This window comes from Glandiceps talaboti, chromosome 6, assembly GCF_964340395.1.
Source record: "Glandiceps talaboti chromosome 6, keGlaTala1.1, whole genome shotgun sequence".
Taxonomy (NCBI): domain Eukaryota; kingdom Metazoa; phylum Hemichordata; class Enteropneusta; family Spengelidae; genus Glandiceps; species Glandiceps talaboti.
In genome coordinates, this window is record NC_135554.1 from 8,378,283 (window position 1) to 8,395,237 (window position 16,955).

At 34.7% G+C, this 16,955-nt stretch overlaps 1 protein-coding gene across 1 annotated transcript in view; it reads left to right on the plus strand.

Moving 5' to 3' along the window:
• Window positions 1-6,790: 6,790 nt before the first annotated feature.
• Window positions 6,791-16,955, plus strand: part of LOC144436793 (uncharacterized) — a 110,051-nt gene continuing 99,886 nt past the window's right edge. The window contains exon 1 of the mRNA XM_078125655.1: window positions 6,791-6,895. Coding sequence (XP_077981781.1) covers window positions 6,797-6,895 — 99 coding nt within the window. The 5' untranslated portion in view covers window positions 6,791-6,796. The remainder of the gene's footprint in view (window positions 6,896-16,955) is intronic.

The following is a 16,955-nucleotide window of genomic DNA, read 5'->3' on the forward strand; positions in this document are numbered from 1 at the left end:
AAGAAAGAAAAAATTAAATTGTAAAAATTGTGATGTCTTGTGAGAAATAGTGGATGCAGAAACTGACATCAACTTAAAAAGACAATATAAAACTGTTCTTCCAATCTGTAATGGCTGTACATCTGATGGGAAAAAACCAATAACTCAGAGACCATATGGAAAACAACAGAAAACATACTTGTAACTACTTGAACGAGACATTCACACATTAAAAAAAAATTAAAATAAAGTAAAATCACATATCTACCTCCCACTTGTTGAGTGTAATCAGAACCACACAATTTTTTTTTCATTAGGCCTTGTAGTTACAGCAATTGAAACAGTGTCATGTTGTCCTTGATGTTGGTATGGATGCTTTAAACAAGTGTGGCAAGTGAAATTGATTTAGTTGAATGTCAAGGGTTGTACTTGGGTCTTCTCATTGTGTTTTGTGTAGCAGAGTTCTTACCATGACATTCACTATATGCAGTATACAGGGACATCCTTCATAACATTGTATTTTTGAAGACATTACTACCAAACCAGAAAGACTATAACATTCAAATTAGACAGCATGATGTTTTTTACATCTCACAAGTTTTTTATTACAACTTAACACAAACAAAATACAGGCAATGATAGCTTACATACACTTGAAATATTAAAATTTTATCTCATTGTGAATACAAATAAACAGTTTTGTGTTTCAATCTTCCTTGTTTCATCCACCAGTGATGTTGATTTGTGTTCACAGTGAGATCAAATATATCATTTCATATGCTGGTGCACTAATCAGTGTCTGTATTCAGGTTTAGGTGTAAGAAAAACTTCTGTGAGGTAACAATGCATTGTGTCGCTTAATTGAAAATCTATAGTCACTCTGGTTTGGTAGTAGTACTCCAGAGTCTCAATATCATTCCTACAACCCCTACCAGTCTACATGTACGTGTCATTTCACAAATAAAAAGGCTCCTATGATACTTTTGTCAGATCCACTCCCAATACTAGTATCACAGAGAATGTGGTGATGTACTGTGAGTGAAGACTGGATGACAGGGCTCAAAATTAATGGTTTTTTGTTTGGTAGTCCCAGTAGGCTACCAATTTCAGAAAGTGGTAGTCCAAAGATTGTGACTAGTAGTCCCATATTCCTGAACTTAAAAGATAGTTCCGCTCGTGAAAATATGTGTGTTATTAAAATACTTTCATGTCTGTAAATCTTCCATCCATGAAACTATTGTATAATCAGGGGTAGCCTGAGTGGGCTATCAGCTGCAAATTATGGTAGGCCCATGACAAGAATTGGTAGTCTGTCGACACAGAACTATTGTTAATTTCAAGCCCTGAATGAGGTTCTGGGGAATAGCAAGAAAAGTACTATAACAGTGTTATGCAGAATGTCCAATTTTCCAGTAAAAGTTCTGTTCATGTTGTTACTTTTGTGTGTTTTATCAGACCAAATTAATGTCTAATGGTACATACTAGTTTATTAAGATGTGTCAGATATAAGTAGTGTTTATAGAAACTCTGTAAGCCTACAAATAATGCCATCTGTAATAATAAAACCACGGTATTGAGTTTAGTCTTCACTAATTGTTCCCTGAATTATGTTAATAAATTAAAACTAATTTTTTTCTTGGTCACTGTTTCTCGAAATATATAACCTGTAGAAATAACTCTCCCCATGATCTGTACAAGTTAGACTTCATGTGGTATTGTTTAGAGTTGTAAAAAACTTAATATTGAAATCCACAGTTGAAAGTGTAACATGCCGTGTAGGAAATTCTAGTCTTGTTTTTTATCCCGAAGTATACGTTTACTGTACAATTTATGTTTTTACATTTCCATCATTTTGAAATGTAGGACGTGCATATTGTTATTATTTTTAAAAGAAATATGTCAATTGTTGATTGCCAAGATTGATTTTATTTTTATGTTCTTAAACATTCAAAAACAATCGCCAAAAAATGATGTCTTTCTTTTCAACAAACAATTGATGTGTCTACGTGTCTCGAGAAAGACCTTTATTCTCCCGTACTTTTTTAAAAACGTTTATTTCATTGTTGATAAACCTTTTGGTTTCATAATTTTTTTAACAAAGTTGCGTAGAACATATATTGTCATATATATATTATGAGCAAGGTTGTGTATTGGTGATCTATTGGGGGTCAAACAAATTGATTTGTAAGGTTGTGATTGGTTACAAGAATGAAATTAACATAATTATTATTATGCATAAACATTTATATCTGTAGAATGAAAATAAAATGAAATGTTATGGATATGTTAATCAAATCTTTATTTCATAGCTTTATTGTATTATTTTATTTGAAATATGTCCACTACATTTTTTTTTATACATTTGCTTCATTAATTGTGTATATGTATTAATTATATTTCAAATTTTTAATTATTTTGTTGTCTCTTTTTATAGATAAATAACAGATATGTTTACGCTATTCTTTGGGCTGTCAACTTGAACTTTTTAATTTTATTTTTTTTTAAATTTTTCCTCTCACGTTTTTCTTTGGTTAGTATATCTGTCCACTTTTTAATGTTATAATGTAGATATGAATATTAATTAAAATAGACAAAATACATAATGACAGGTTGTGTTTATTATTAGTTGAATAAGAGTGGTATGAAAATATGACCTATGACACAGGCTGATTTACATATTGTCATGCTTTACATTGACAGTGACATCCAGAGGAGGCTGGAGGGGTTGCAGACCATGATGTATGGCGTAGAATGCATGCCAAAATTCACCTATGCAATACTGCAATGCGAAAATGTTACACAATGAAATACTGTCGTTTTGACTTACTGATATGATGAGATACTGTTATGCGAGTTGACTGTTTGCGATTATGCACTTCCATGTGACAGCATTGTTCAATGACAACATGCAATAATGCTTTACAGCCAACTTGCGATGATGACATGATATTTGGTGACTTTTTGTCAAATTGCAATGCTAGAGGGTTCAAAAATCACGGTTGAAAATAAAACTCGATGTTAGTCTGATTAATGAATAATACACCTATATATATTTTCACAATCCAAAGGGACTGTTTGCCATTCATTTACCACATGTATATCTTGCAACACGTCATGTTACCTGGGTTTCCCCATTGGATTCATGTGATAGAACACTAGACCGTTTGTTTATTTTTGATGGAACAAATGCATCTTCTTTGTTGACCAGTACATTGTTTAGTATGTACTCCCGAGGCTGTTTCATATTAATACTCGCATTATGCATTGCAATTTGACAAAAAGTCACCGAATATCATGTCATCATCGCAAGTCGGCTGTACTGCATTATTGCATGTTGTCATTGAATAATGATATCACATGGAAGTGCATAATCGCAAACAGTCAACTCACATTACAGTATCTGATCATGTCAGTAAGTCATAATAACAGTATTTCATTGTATAACTGCAGTATGTCATTTCGCATTGCATAGGCGCATATTGGCAAGTATTCTACGCAATACATGATGGGTAAAAAACAACTGTGATAACTCTGGATAGCGCATCGTGGTAAAAACAAAATACAAAGTGAAAAACTTTGTTGAGGGCGCTGTGTAGACATACCGCGCTATGGCTATGCTCGTTTTCGACGTTTGGTTAGTATAAAATGTATTAGTGAGATCTCAATATTAATACATCCAGGCTACCCACTCGGTATACTCGCACCGCGTCCAAACATATGATATCATACCATATTTCTCACAGAGGTTTTCATTCATGACCATAACTTGCTTAACTTGGGGTTTGTATATGTATTAACTTCAAAGTGGGGTGTGATGTATTAGTTACATAAATGTACAACTTTAAATTTGCTGTTCAATTCGATATAGCCATGTAAATAATAATATATGACTCTATATCACGTACATGTGCAACAAAGGCAGATTTGTGGATTTCATTAATTCTACTTGTTCAGACCAAAAAGAATGTTTTTAACAGAATCGCCCTCACAAAATTGTGAGGAAGATGTGTAGCTGTTCTTGTGTGTCCCCTCCCACTGATGGTGAAGGATATCTGCCCCCTCTAGATCTCTTCCACTGGTTTTCCCGCCAGCTCACTGCCCACCCAATATATTGTGAATGATATACCAACTCCCTACCATCGAGATGTCTGTTCTTTTCACTGTACCGACAGTTTATTTTGACGTAAACAGTGTGCTTTACCTATAATAGTATATGCGCACTCCCGCTCCTCTGCCGCAATATAATTCCATGTTTTCGCTCCCCTCCCACTTAGTATCAAAATCAGGATTTCAATCCCCGGCCGCCGCGTACGAGATAAGAAGATTACTGAAATAAGAATGATATATATATACATAAGCCCATATTATATATAAACAAGATATATATAATGTGGGCAAAAAACAAAAAAATATGAATTAGTCTCCAAATATCGCCATGAAAATACATGTTCCCTCGACAACTATAGAAGTAAATGTCCGTAAGGAATAGTTTAGTCTAGCCATTTTGTTACGCAATGTTTACACAAACAAATGTATATATCGACCTTAACGACCCCAATTTTATCAGTCGCCTGATGATCGCCGCCGTGGCCGCGGAAGCCTGAAACTCCGAGTAACGACTTATAAAAATATAATATTCTTATTCTTGGCTCTGCTACTAATATTGCACCTAGCACTGTTCTCTCTTGACCAGTTAGACACATATGAATATATATTATATATATTCATATAAGTATAAATATAAGTGTCTCACTGGAGAGAACAGTGCTCGATGCAATATTAGTAACAGAACATTATAGACTTAATACAAAAGAATAAGGATGTTATAAGTTATTATATATTTATATATATGCGTCATCCTCCTGCTACACACACGTGCAACTTTATATCTAGAACTGTCAATTTAGGGGATTGAATTTGTCCCAGAATAGTGGTTTCAGTCACCTCAAATCGTGTGGTACACAGACTTGGGTTATCAACTTTGACAAGAACAAGCTAATACCCAACAGTCATACCACAGACAAGAATATATTGTCTGTGTCTGTACATACTACGTACACTATTTGACTGTGTAGTTTCTTCAGTGCGTTTGTATATCAGATGTGATAGCTAAGCCCTCGTATCTAGTGACCAAACATCGTGTCATTTATTTCACTACGAAAGACTGTCTTTCACTATAAACTAAAGAAGCTCGAGTGCTGTGACAGGTAATATAGAAAATTGGAGTACTTCCTTATTAGTTCGAGCTGTTGACAAGGACGTACATGTATGTATAATATCTAATCACCCAGACTCTGCAATCACCCTGTGCCCCAAGATAATAACCAACACCTGACTACTCCCCCTCCTCAACACGTGACCATAATATGAAAACTTCTCGCCACCTTCTCTTCCTCCCCTTCAACACTTTGTCATAACAGGCAATTAGACAAAGCAACCATTTTACATGAGTACTGATTTAACGTTGTATGACTTCTTCTCATTTGTTCACACCTATCTCTATATATTACACGTCGCACTATGAAGGTAGGAAACTGAGACTACCTCCATATCGTCACACTGAGAGAGTTTTTATGCTGAACCAGAATTTTTTTTATCTTTTTACCCAAATACTATAATGATAACTCAAATCTGATCAATACTTACGTGTAATATAGTCAGTGTCTTTTTTTTGTTTTCAATTCCCCAATGCGGTTTTACCAGCTCAGATCATATAGCAATGATTGTTTGGGTCTGTGATACTTCTGTGTTGCAGGACTCGAATTGCAGTTTGTGTTGGGGAAGGGTTGGGGGTTGGGGGTTTGGGTGGGTGTTACGTAAATTGTTTGACAACGTTAACTCTGCCACAAACAAACCACACCCAGTTCAGACTAATACTATACAAGGAAATCATTTGTATTCACCAACATGGGAAAGTTATATAAGATGTGTTGCCAGTAGTCTGAGCTCCAAGTCCTATACAGTATCGTTACCATATTATACCTTCACTCACACTGAGAAACCACGTTGGTATCCAGACTATGTTGTTAGCGCCTACTCAGTCTACAGTCCAGTCGTTTGAGGATTTTGCTCTAGTGGTAGCTATCTATATCTGGTAACTAGTGGAAAAGGGAGAGAAACATCTCACACAACTGGATTTTAGGATAGGCTGTATATAAGCTTATACTCTTTTTAGGACAGCAAATCAATGGAAACCCAATCGATTCAACATATTACAATCTTCGGAAAATTGAAATCTTCCCGGATACCGTTTTAGACAAACAAATGCAGAAAAACAAAACAAAACATAAACAAAACGATAAGACAAAAACAAACAAATAAATAAACCCGAAAACAAACCGTCATTTCAGATTTGTGACGCTCAAAATGTAATGGGCAGCCATATATATTTATATATATACCTTAGAAATTGAATCGTTTTGTCACCCCCCCCCCCTCCGAGCTGCATTGCGTATATCACACCCAAACATCCAGATTCTGTTTATTTAGTTGACGTCATTTCATGGTTATACGTTTTATATTAGGGGGAATAGAAGTCTTTAATTAGTATTAGTCCGGACCTAGTGCAACATTAAGCTCATAAGCTTACTCTTATAAGTATAATAATAAGCTCTAAAGTTGATTTTTTCTTGTTATCCACAATTTCACAGATGTAATGAATCTATCATTAACACAAACTCCTAAATTCCGACTCTTTTCGTTTTTATCATATGTACGAGTAATCTTATCTAGAAATATGATTTTATAATCGACAGTTTTGTTTTGCGACGTAGGTTATATATCGCATGCGCAGACCTGTTGTCAATTAAAATCAAAGATGGCGGCGTGCAAGGAAACAACTGCTTGCTCTTTGCTTCTCGAAGAATTTGAATTGTGGCAAAACGACACGGGTAGCGAGGCAATTTTTCTGCTGGAGGTAAGATTTTATAATATTGTAGTTTCTGTTAAGATAAATAACACTTTCTCGTTCACAGAAGGAATGGTTTGCTATACGTAGGTACGACCTCATCTGCTTGAACATCGCCATTTTCGTTCTAATTGACGAAATGATGACACTGACAGTGGGCAATGCAACCTAGTTGTAAAAGAAACGCTGTGCCAGTGTACTTTTTGTGGTATTTTGTTGCTGCGCAACGGGTAATTTTTATCAGTAGGTTACATGCCTGTGTGTAATAGTGAGGCGCATCTCTGCCGATATGTCGTGTACCTTATTATTGTAATTCTAGTTTTCTACGTACATTTGGCATTTGCACAATCAATGTACATCATGTATAGTATACATTGCACATTACGCATAGATTGCTTATAAGTAACACCTGTTACGCCCGTAAGCAAGATTCACTTCTGAAGAGTAACTACCATTTTATTGCAGAATGAAGATGTCAAACATGCATTTTTAGATATTTCGTGATGTCTAGACTAGAGTCACGTAGTCGACATGCAAAACCCGGAAATGCATGCACCGTACAACATGTTGTTCATAGTATTAGTATGTTTCTCTTTTCGAACTCTGCCCTACAAGCCGTTCTCCTGGAAAATGTTATCTGACACCTTGCAGTGTGGTGTATGTAGTTGAATTGAAATACAAAAATTATTGAAATGTTACAAAGAAACTGCTCTAAAGGTCCTGCCCTGACTAGTAATTACATGTACACGTCTCTCCTGTGCTGGGGTATATCAAATTGAATTGATTTTATTCACCAGATACAATAGAATAAAAATGTGTACATTTCAACATGTCAGAAACGCCTCAGTAAAACCAAACTACGGATAACCAGAGTTCATCAATAGGCAAGTCAGGTTGTTGACAATCTCAAAATCTGTTTGCAATGTCAACTGTAATAGGATTATAAAAGTTGTAACAGCTGATAACATCCCTTGACTCAAACGATTCACTCCTTGAAAGTAACCTTGCACTCGGAACTAAAGTTTTTCTCGTTCCATAGTTAGTTAAATAATTTTTTGAAAGATTAAGCACAGAGATACTTAAATAGCAAATTCCCATATCTGATGTCCATATACCACATGTAACATCATCAATGTACGGTGCACGATGTATCCTAATGTTAGGATCGCGATCGGATCGCGACCTTTCACCCAAGCCAAATCGTGACCTTTCACCCAAGCCAGTTGTGCCTCGCGGCGGAGTAACACACTCACTAGTACTTGCACACATTCAGTCGACAGCATTTCAGTCTTGACCAGCAACTACTCAGGCTTATCAGATGTAATTACAAAAAGAAAACACTTAGTTATGGTAATGAGCTGATAAGGATTGATAAGAAAGTGGAAGAATTGTACTTTGCTGGTAAAGGCGATGTTCCCCTCATGAAAAATTATCATGGGAATACATCTGGCGAGGACCACCAAAATGGTTTAGTCTGAACTAGAGTCAAGTAATGGTATACAGTACAAATGTACATGTCAGTTGTCAAGGGTTTAGTGTTAATATTTACTTAAGTTTTGTGAGAGAAATAGTACTTTTTTTCACTTTTATTGTCTAAGGTTACCATGAGATCAAAGGGTAGGGTGAAACGATTGAGACAGTTACAATATAGGGGTAGGATTAATAGTTCAATGTAGAATTAAAAAACTACATTTGTATACTTAGACCTCAAACCCACACATACAATGTACACAGATATGTAAACACAGACACATACACACATACACACATACAGACACAACTGTATAGTATTGACACATGTATTTGTCAAAAGTGAAATATGTTTTATACATGTATCATACATAAAACCTTGATGTCAATTATTTGTAACAAAATTCCATTAGATACATTTGATGCTATTTAATATATTTAAAAAAAAAGTAAAAAAAAAAATGAAAATAACCCTTGAGCAGATATCCAAGATTATCACCATGTCATGTGTCAAACACAATATTTTAATAACACTAGATAATTAAAATAAAATACTTCAATCTCCATGGAAAGTAGACGAATTGAAGTTCACTGTGACATCTCCATGGAAAGTACATAAGTTTATTTTCAAAATGACATCTCCATGGAAAGTACACAAGTTGATGTTCACTGTGACATCTCCATGGAAAGTAGACGAGTTGATGTTCACTCTGACATCTCCATGGAAAGTAGATGAGTTTATTTTCAAAATGACATCTCCATGGAAAGTACACAAATTTATGTTCAGTGAGACATCTGCATGGAAAGTACACAAGTTGATGTTCACTGTGACATCTCCATGGAAAGTACACAAATTTATGTTCAGTGTGACATCTGCATGGAAAGTACACAAATTTATGTTCAGTGTGACATCTGCATGGAAAGTACACAAATTTATGTTCACTGTGACATCTCCATGGAAAGTACACAAATTTATGTTCAGTGTGACATCTGCATGGAAAGTACACAAATTTATGTTCAGTGTGACATCTGCATGGAAAGTAGACGAGTTGATGTTCACTGTGACATCTCCATGGAAAGTAGATGAGTTTATGTTCACTCTGACATCTCCATGGAAAGTACACGAATTTATGTTCAATGTATCCTCTAACTAAGCCAATATTGGTATACCACTAATACATGCATTACATAGTAATTCTTTTGATACAACAACACTTGGCATTCTCATATCCTACATATTTGTATTCAGTCACAAGAAAATCCAAGTTCTGTAATTTTTTTCTGCAATATATTTTTTAAACTAATTTTGTTTTAATTTGTAAAATTCCTTGAGCTGTATTCATTAATAATTTGACATTAACCCCCCCCCCCCCCCCCCCCCATATGTAGACTAGTTAATCTACATGTACACAAAATTGTTTACTTACAGGTACATGTAATGCAATACTGTTTAGGGTGTACATGAAAGTCAATTATATTTACATGTAATAACAAAACAGTTTTAAAAAAAAAATGTTCTGGTTGCTGCTAATGGAGTTTTATTTAAGGTCCAAGTTCAAATTAAGATTAAAATCTAGGTGTGAAAAACAGTTGTCAGGCAGAGCTTTAGAAAATGTTAGTCCAGAACAAAAGTATAATCCTATGTAATCCTTATCACTCCTCTGATAAGATATTACTTTGGTAATTGAACCTTCAGGTTTATGGTAATTGAGCCTTCAGTTTAATAAGATAGACATAAACTAAAACTATTGTCACGACATGTTGATACAATAGTGATAATCTATTGAATGGATATTGGTTTAATTATAGTCTCAGTAGAGAGGCATTCGCAGAGTTGTATTGACTAAATTCTATGAACTTTTAAGTGTACTGTTTTTGGACTTCCAATGTTTTACACAATTTTGATCACAGGGTGATTAGAATTGCACAACAGAGGAACCACTATCACCCACTTGTGTAATCTACCACGTTGAAGAAGAATAGATTTAGTAAATTAGCGTGCACCTATCTTAGTAAACCGAAGCCTCGATTACCAGAGTCCTAGCAGTAACACTAATGCAAGAACACGGGATTGAAACCCTGGCCTTTAAAATTACATGTATATTTCATTGTTGTCATGAAATCAGAGGGTGGAACTCACTACTCAGTAAAAGCCACATTAGTCTATCAGCTAGCCCTCGGATGTTCTTCCGATAAAATACGACACACAGCCGAACAACGCTATCGAGGATGGAACATCCGAGGTCTAGCGAATGTCATCAGGATATAAAAAACTGCCAATCAGAGAACCGTATTAGCGACAAGCACAAACAGAGGACAATAGCTAAATTTTCATGCATATTCATCTTAAGGAGGGGCTTGTATAAATAACCACCAATGCGTTAACTGAAATGTGTGAATGACAACGTCTACACACTCATCAAACTCACAATTACCATAAACCGATAAGCCATAGTAATGACGTAAATGTGTTTGTCAACACTTGCATGCAGAGATTCCCCGAGGTCATAGGTTATTGAATATATTAAAGTATATATATGCATAGATGGCCCAACCCACCGCTCAATGTAATCTCAATGGAATGTCCGGTCTGAAAATGACATTCGCTGGACTGTTCGGGCAGGCCCTCACATGCGAACTTCGTTCGCTTATAGTTATAGCATCGAAAGAAAGCCCGAACGTCTAGCAGCAAGACTAAAGCCACATAAGATATATATAATGTATGGGACTGTCATCATTTTCATATCAAGATATAAATGATACTGTAGAGCAACATACATGTATGTGTACATGTACACATTGAAACACCCTATTATTGCCAATGCGATGATGACAGTTTACCAATATCTGGCCTTGAATTTTACTCTGTAAATTTGTCAGTTATCTTGTTGACCTTTACAGGAAATTAGTTGAAACATTTAAGTGAAAGCCATGTCATTTTATAGTCAGTGTAGTGAACTCTTACTAAATTGCACTTTGCATTGAAATTTTCTTATTATAAATAAGGTAGTCGTGCCACGCTATCAGCTACCATACCACTCTGTTTAAAAGCCAGATAGGACTGAATAACATGATGTACAGTGTATCTTAGACTTATACTATAGTTAATTTATATAAATTATCATTTTTGCCCAAATACACACTTATTGTGTTGTCATCTTACCATTGATAATGTTATAATTATTTTTACATCTCAGATCTGACCAAAAAGTTGATTTATATTGATATTATTCTGTTGAATTAAAGAAATATTTGGTGAGAACATCAGAAACTTATAAAATAATAAAAATGGCCACCCTCTACATGTACGTCAGTGACATAATCTTTTACTGATCTGGCCATAGAGACTATTATTTAAGAAAATAACTAAACTAAAATTTTCAATGTACTTGAAAGTCAGTATCTCATATCATATGTGTACATGTACTTACAAAATATATTAATTTGTTCAAAAAATTTGAAGACGTTATTCCAACATTTTTGGAGTGCAGTGTTAAACTGTGGGCTTGCATACACAATAATAATTTTCATCACTCCGGATCAGTACATCCATATTTAGCAGCTTATTTTCCTTTAAACAAACAAGCACTTATAAAAAATTGAATGCTGAGTGGTTTTCTTAAGAATGATCGTTACAATAGCATATATGCTTTCTAAAATATCCTTAAAGATGGATGAGGTGCATTAGTTACTCTGTGCGTATTCAACATGGCTACAGCTGCAGAATCGAGTTTTGAAAGATGAGATAGCACAACAATGATCAATAGAAGGCAATTGGCAGGTTCACTATATATTGGACAAAATGGAAACAAAGATGGTTGTCACCTGATACAGGGTTTTGAAACATTTATGGTACCATCAGTGTCAGGAATACATAGATGTCTCCTTATGTATCTATTGATCTCAGTTGTGTTTTCTACTGAAAATATATACATGTACCACAGATCATGGATTTCTATAATTTGTATAAACCAGTACTGACAGTAGTTGAATGCACCTTCTCCTTCCCCCACCCACCCCCCCCCCCACACACACACACACACATTGTGATTTTAAAAAAATATGATCATATAAATACTAAAATGAAATATGTAACTTGCATCTAGGTTGTTTGAAATACTAGGAATTCCCTCCTCAATTAGTCATGATTTCAATTACATTGTACATAGGTAAAATGAATTATGTATACCAATTACCATTCACAAGCCACTCAGAACAACAAATATGGAATATATATTCTGGTCGTTGTACAGCACGACAAGGCGCATGTATGTCACAACCGCACATGTCTACTTCACAGGTTCTGCTGGGTTCGAAATATTGGTCAAAACATTTAAAATTGTCATTACTTTCCCCGATTTTTCTTTGATATTACTGGCGCTTACGGCGCTGATATAATTATGTTATTCTCCAGTATTTTTCTTCATGCAGCTGGAAGATACCTGTAAGCTAAGGGTCGTACAATACCATGATGCCTACGCAAGTGTGGTGCACTCTGGATATTTGCACGAGTTCTTGTAGTATTCTCTGCAGCCATACATGTACTTCCACGAGTGTAGCAAAGAAATTGAATATTCATTATTGTTATGATGCACGTAGGCAGTAACATTCAATTTCAGTTTCTGAGAATCAGGCCATCATGAAAGGAGAGGGATTCCAATCCCAGATTCTCACAGACATCGTATCAATGGGATGACATACAATCATTCTTTACTTCTGGACCAACGTATTCTATAGCTCTGCAGACGAATTTTCTTACCTAAATGTTAACCCTAATGTGAACTGGGCCTGTAATCCAATAAATTGAGATCCCTGCCTGTAGGTATTTATGATTTTAAGCTTGTGTGAGTCAACAGATTTGATAATAGCTGTTGAAGTCCATGTAAATCGAGAATAATCTCCAAACATCGTCTAATTACAATTTATAATCTGTACTACTTTTACCTTAGTACATGCATAGTTACCAAAGTGAAATAAAATGATACACCATGACCGATAACACTGACATTTTAAGAGTTCAAGGTCATGGATAAGATGATTATCATATAAGTATTAATTTGTGATCATATAATTATTACAGTGGAAATCCAGCCTTCGGCTAACTTAATTTAGACACTAGCTAAACCTACAATGGATGTTGTTCAGTGAGGGAGATCACACAACTACATTGTAGATGATAGTGGTTGATAATGGTGCTTTGGTTAGGACTATATAAGGTACATGTTGTATGTAATCAAGGTGTAATAGGGAAGAATATTCATTATACCATGCATGGGCCAGGTTCAGCAAAAAAAATATTGAATGTATACTCTGGTCGTTCTACATCACAACAACACACATCTGTATGTCACGACAACGTTTGTTAACGTCATCAATTCTGCTGTGTTCGAAATGTGAGTCAAAATAACCGTTATTTTTCCTATCTACATTTTTTTTCCTGATTTTTTTCTGTACATGCATTATGTCTGAGGATGTATAATTTTTTTTGTTCCCCAAGATTTTCTTCATTCAGCTGGGAAATATTCAGGACCTCACTTAAAGGATTGTCACCACTCGTCAAGCGACTTGTAGTGACAAGGCCCCTTAGGTCACTCATATTTTTCCTAGGCTAAATGAAGAAAAATGTTTGGGAATAATATCTAATTGTACTACATGTCACCTATTCCTTGATGTGATCATGACATGATTCATGTCAAGGTTGCACTTTAAGATTTGTGGAGGATGTGTATGACCTGGCTGATATGACTTTCAAAGATATAATCAACTACTGATGTAAAAGTACTGTACTTGTACGTATATACATGTACATGTAATCAGCTCATAAAGAATGCTATAAAAACAAGTAATTTTACCAAAAATTTGATTTCATCGAGAAAATTCATTACAAAGTTTATTGAGATTTATTTTTAAGTTCATATAATCAATGTCTTTACAGAAAATTCATTAAAATGTTTGATGAGAGAGTTATTTTTTTTTAGTTTACTTTCATCAACATTCATCATACCCGTCAAATATAAGGATATGTTGTATTTATTTGAGAACATTAACTCTGGTGGACTCCCGAGATATCAGCCTGTTGTTTAATCATTTTGTGTTTGGTTATATCCAATTTGTGTTAGTAATAGTACATCATGTACTTGATGTACATCGTAACATGCATGTACATGTGTGACTGGCAGTTGAAATCATGGCTGTGTGTGTTATAGCTGTTGCATGTAATACTTGTTGACTGACAGACACAATTCTTCATGTGTATAACCCCAGTATTAAAGGCTGTATAAAATTATTAAATCGCTTTCAGACATGGATGTTAGCCACATGTATTTATTGTCAGATTGCATCTATTGTATATATTGCATATATTGATGTAGGTACTATATTTGATATTTGATATTTTTGTCTGATGATTGCAACAGCATGAAACATTGTGTAACGGCGCCTGTGTATCTTGCTTGATACTGTGTTGATACTTGATACTGTTACGAAATTACAGTAATGGTTTTTAGTAATTAACCATAATTTTTGAAATGCATACTTCAAATTCAATGTAATTTGGTACATATGTTAACCAGGCATAACAAAGCATGTATGTCCTGTAAAATTGTTGATTCAGCTTACAGCTTGAATGAATTATTTGCATAATTAATGATTTTCGGTAATTAGGCTATATCTTTTAAAGTTACTTATGCAAGTATCAAATTTTATATAATTTGGATCATACGTCAACTACATGTATAATAATGCGCACATGTCCTATGCAGTTTGTTGATATAGCTTTTTTGTTTTGATGAGCAATTTGAATGATTAATTGATTTTCAGTAATTAAGCTATATCTTTAAAAATGCACACTTCAAATTCATTATAATTTGACATACATCAATCATAACAAAGCACACATATCGATAAAGCCTTTTAGCATAGTTTTTTAGTAATGTGCATAATTAAAGATTTTCGGTAATGAAAACTTCGGAATGAAAACTTCAAATTTCAGATAATTTAGTACATACATGTATTGATGGTAAAGAAGTGCATGTGTTATTTAAAGCTTGATGTAACATAAGCTAAATGGTTAATTTACATCAATAATGATATTTTAATGATTAGGCAATATGTAAGTATGGAAGCTTCAAATTTCATAGAGTTTCAAATAATCAATTTTCCAATTAAGGGGTACATCATGTATGATAGCTATAGCTCAGAATTTTGCATTCCAACAATGTGGGTAGGCCTAAATATCTATGGTTTTGCCCTCACGGGAGGCATTCAGTTTAAGTCTGGTTGCATCATGTTATAGTAAGTTCAGGTGTTGACACACAGTTCTTCATACAAAATGTATGCTCTTTCAAACATGGATATCACATGTAGAAATATACAACATTACATGTGTATGTGCATGTACATTGTATCTATAGTCAAAACTACGATGCACAAGGCAATTTGGTGAGCAAACCATTGAATGCAATGAGGCTAGCAGCTACATGTATGACTGAGTGCTGAGAAGCAACATGTGACAAATTGCAGAAAATCCAATGTCAGATTCCTTGTGACACACCTGGTGAAATCACTAGGCCCTGTGATTATGTTCATACATACATTGAGCAATTTAAATTAGTTGTATGCGACAAATTCCTTAAAGATAAAAGTGCGTTGCCCACCAAATTGCATCGTATACATGTACATGTATCTTTTCCTGTATAGTGTAGTGTACAGATTATAATTACTTGGTTTTCATTTTGTCATTAGCGACATGTAGATTGTATTTTCGCATCATTATTCAGAAGCTGGTACATGTGTGGACAGGTACGCTAATGTAATTTGAATCGACTCCATCGTTTAGTGTAGACAGAAAGTGGATTTGATGCAGATTCAAAAGTATCTGGATCGGTTTAATTCAGATTGGATCCAGATCAAATATGGACAGGGCTTTAGTTTGTGTTTATTTTTGTAAACTGAGACATCAATTGCCAGAGTAGTAAATCTTGATGGTAGGTACATGTAGCTTACAGAATGGGAATTATAATGTGAAACATTGATTTTTGTAATTCTGTGTCCCTTGAGTTTTGTAGCCAAGTCAGTTTGTGGTATTCTCAGCAACACAGTAAAAAAAAAAGCTTGAATCTTCGACTAGTTTCATACCTCTGGGCTTTATCAGGGAGTTTGATACAGTATTCTGACATTGAGTAGTTTGTGACAAGGTGAATGTAAGGGAAGTCCATGGTAATTGACAGTTTCAAGCATCGTTCTTATCCACGTTTGAATACATACAACTCCCTGTTGCATTATTTGAAATTAAAGCTAATAGAACCAGAAAACTTAAATTTCTTGGAGAAGACTTAAAAGCTATATCTTTGTGTCTTCAGGGATACGACCGTACAATGTACATGTATCATCTGACAGAACTCCGCATTTCGAAATTAGAGCATCTCAAAGCACTTGCCTGTTGCAAATATTGACCTCCGCCTCGGGTGTTTTTGTGTGTAATTTCGTGAAACAAAATACATGCACCTTTCCACCTATGATTTAGTGTTGTATCCATGACAACAAGTCTTTCTTCAAACTATCTTATGAAAACAAAATAGAGAAGATGCCGGGAATGAGC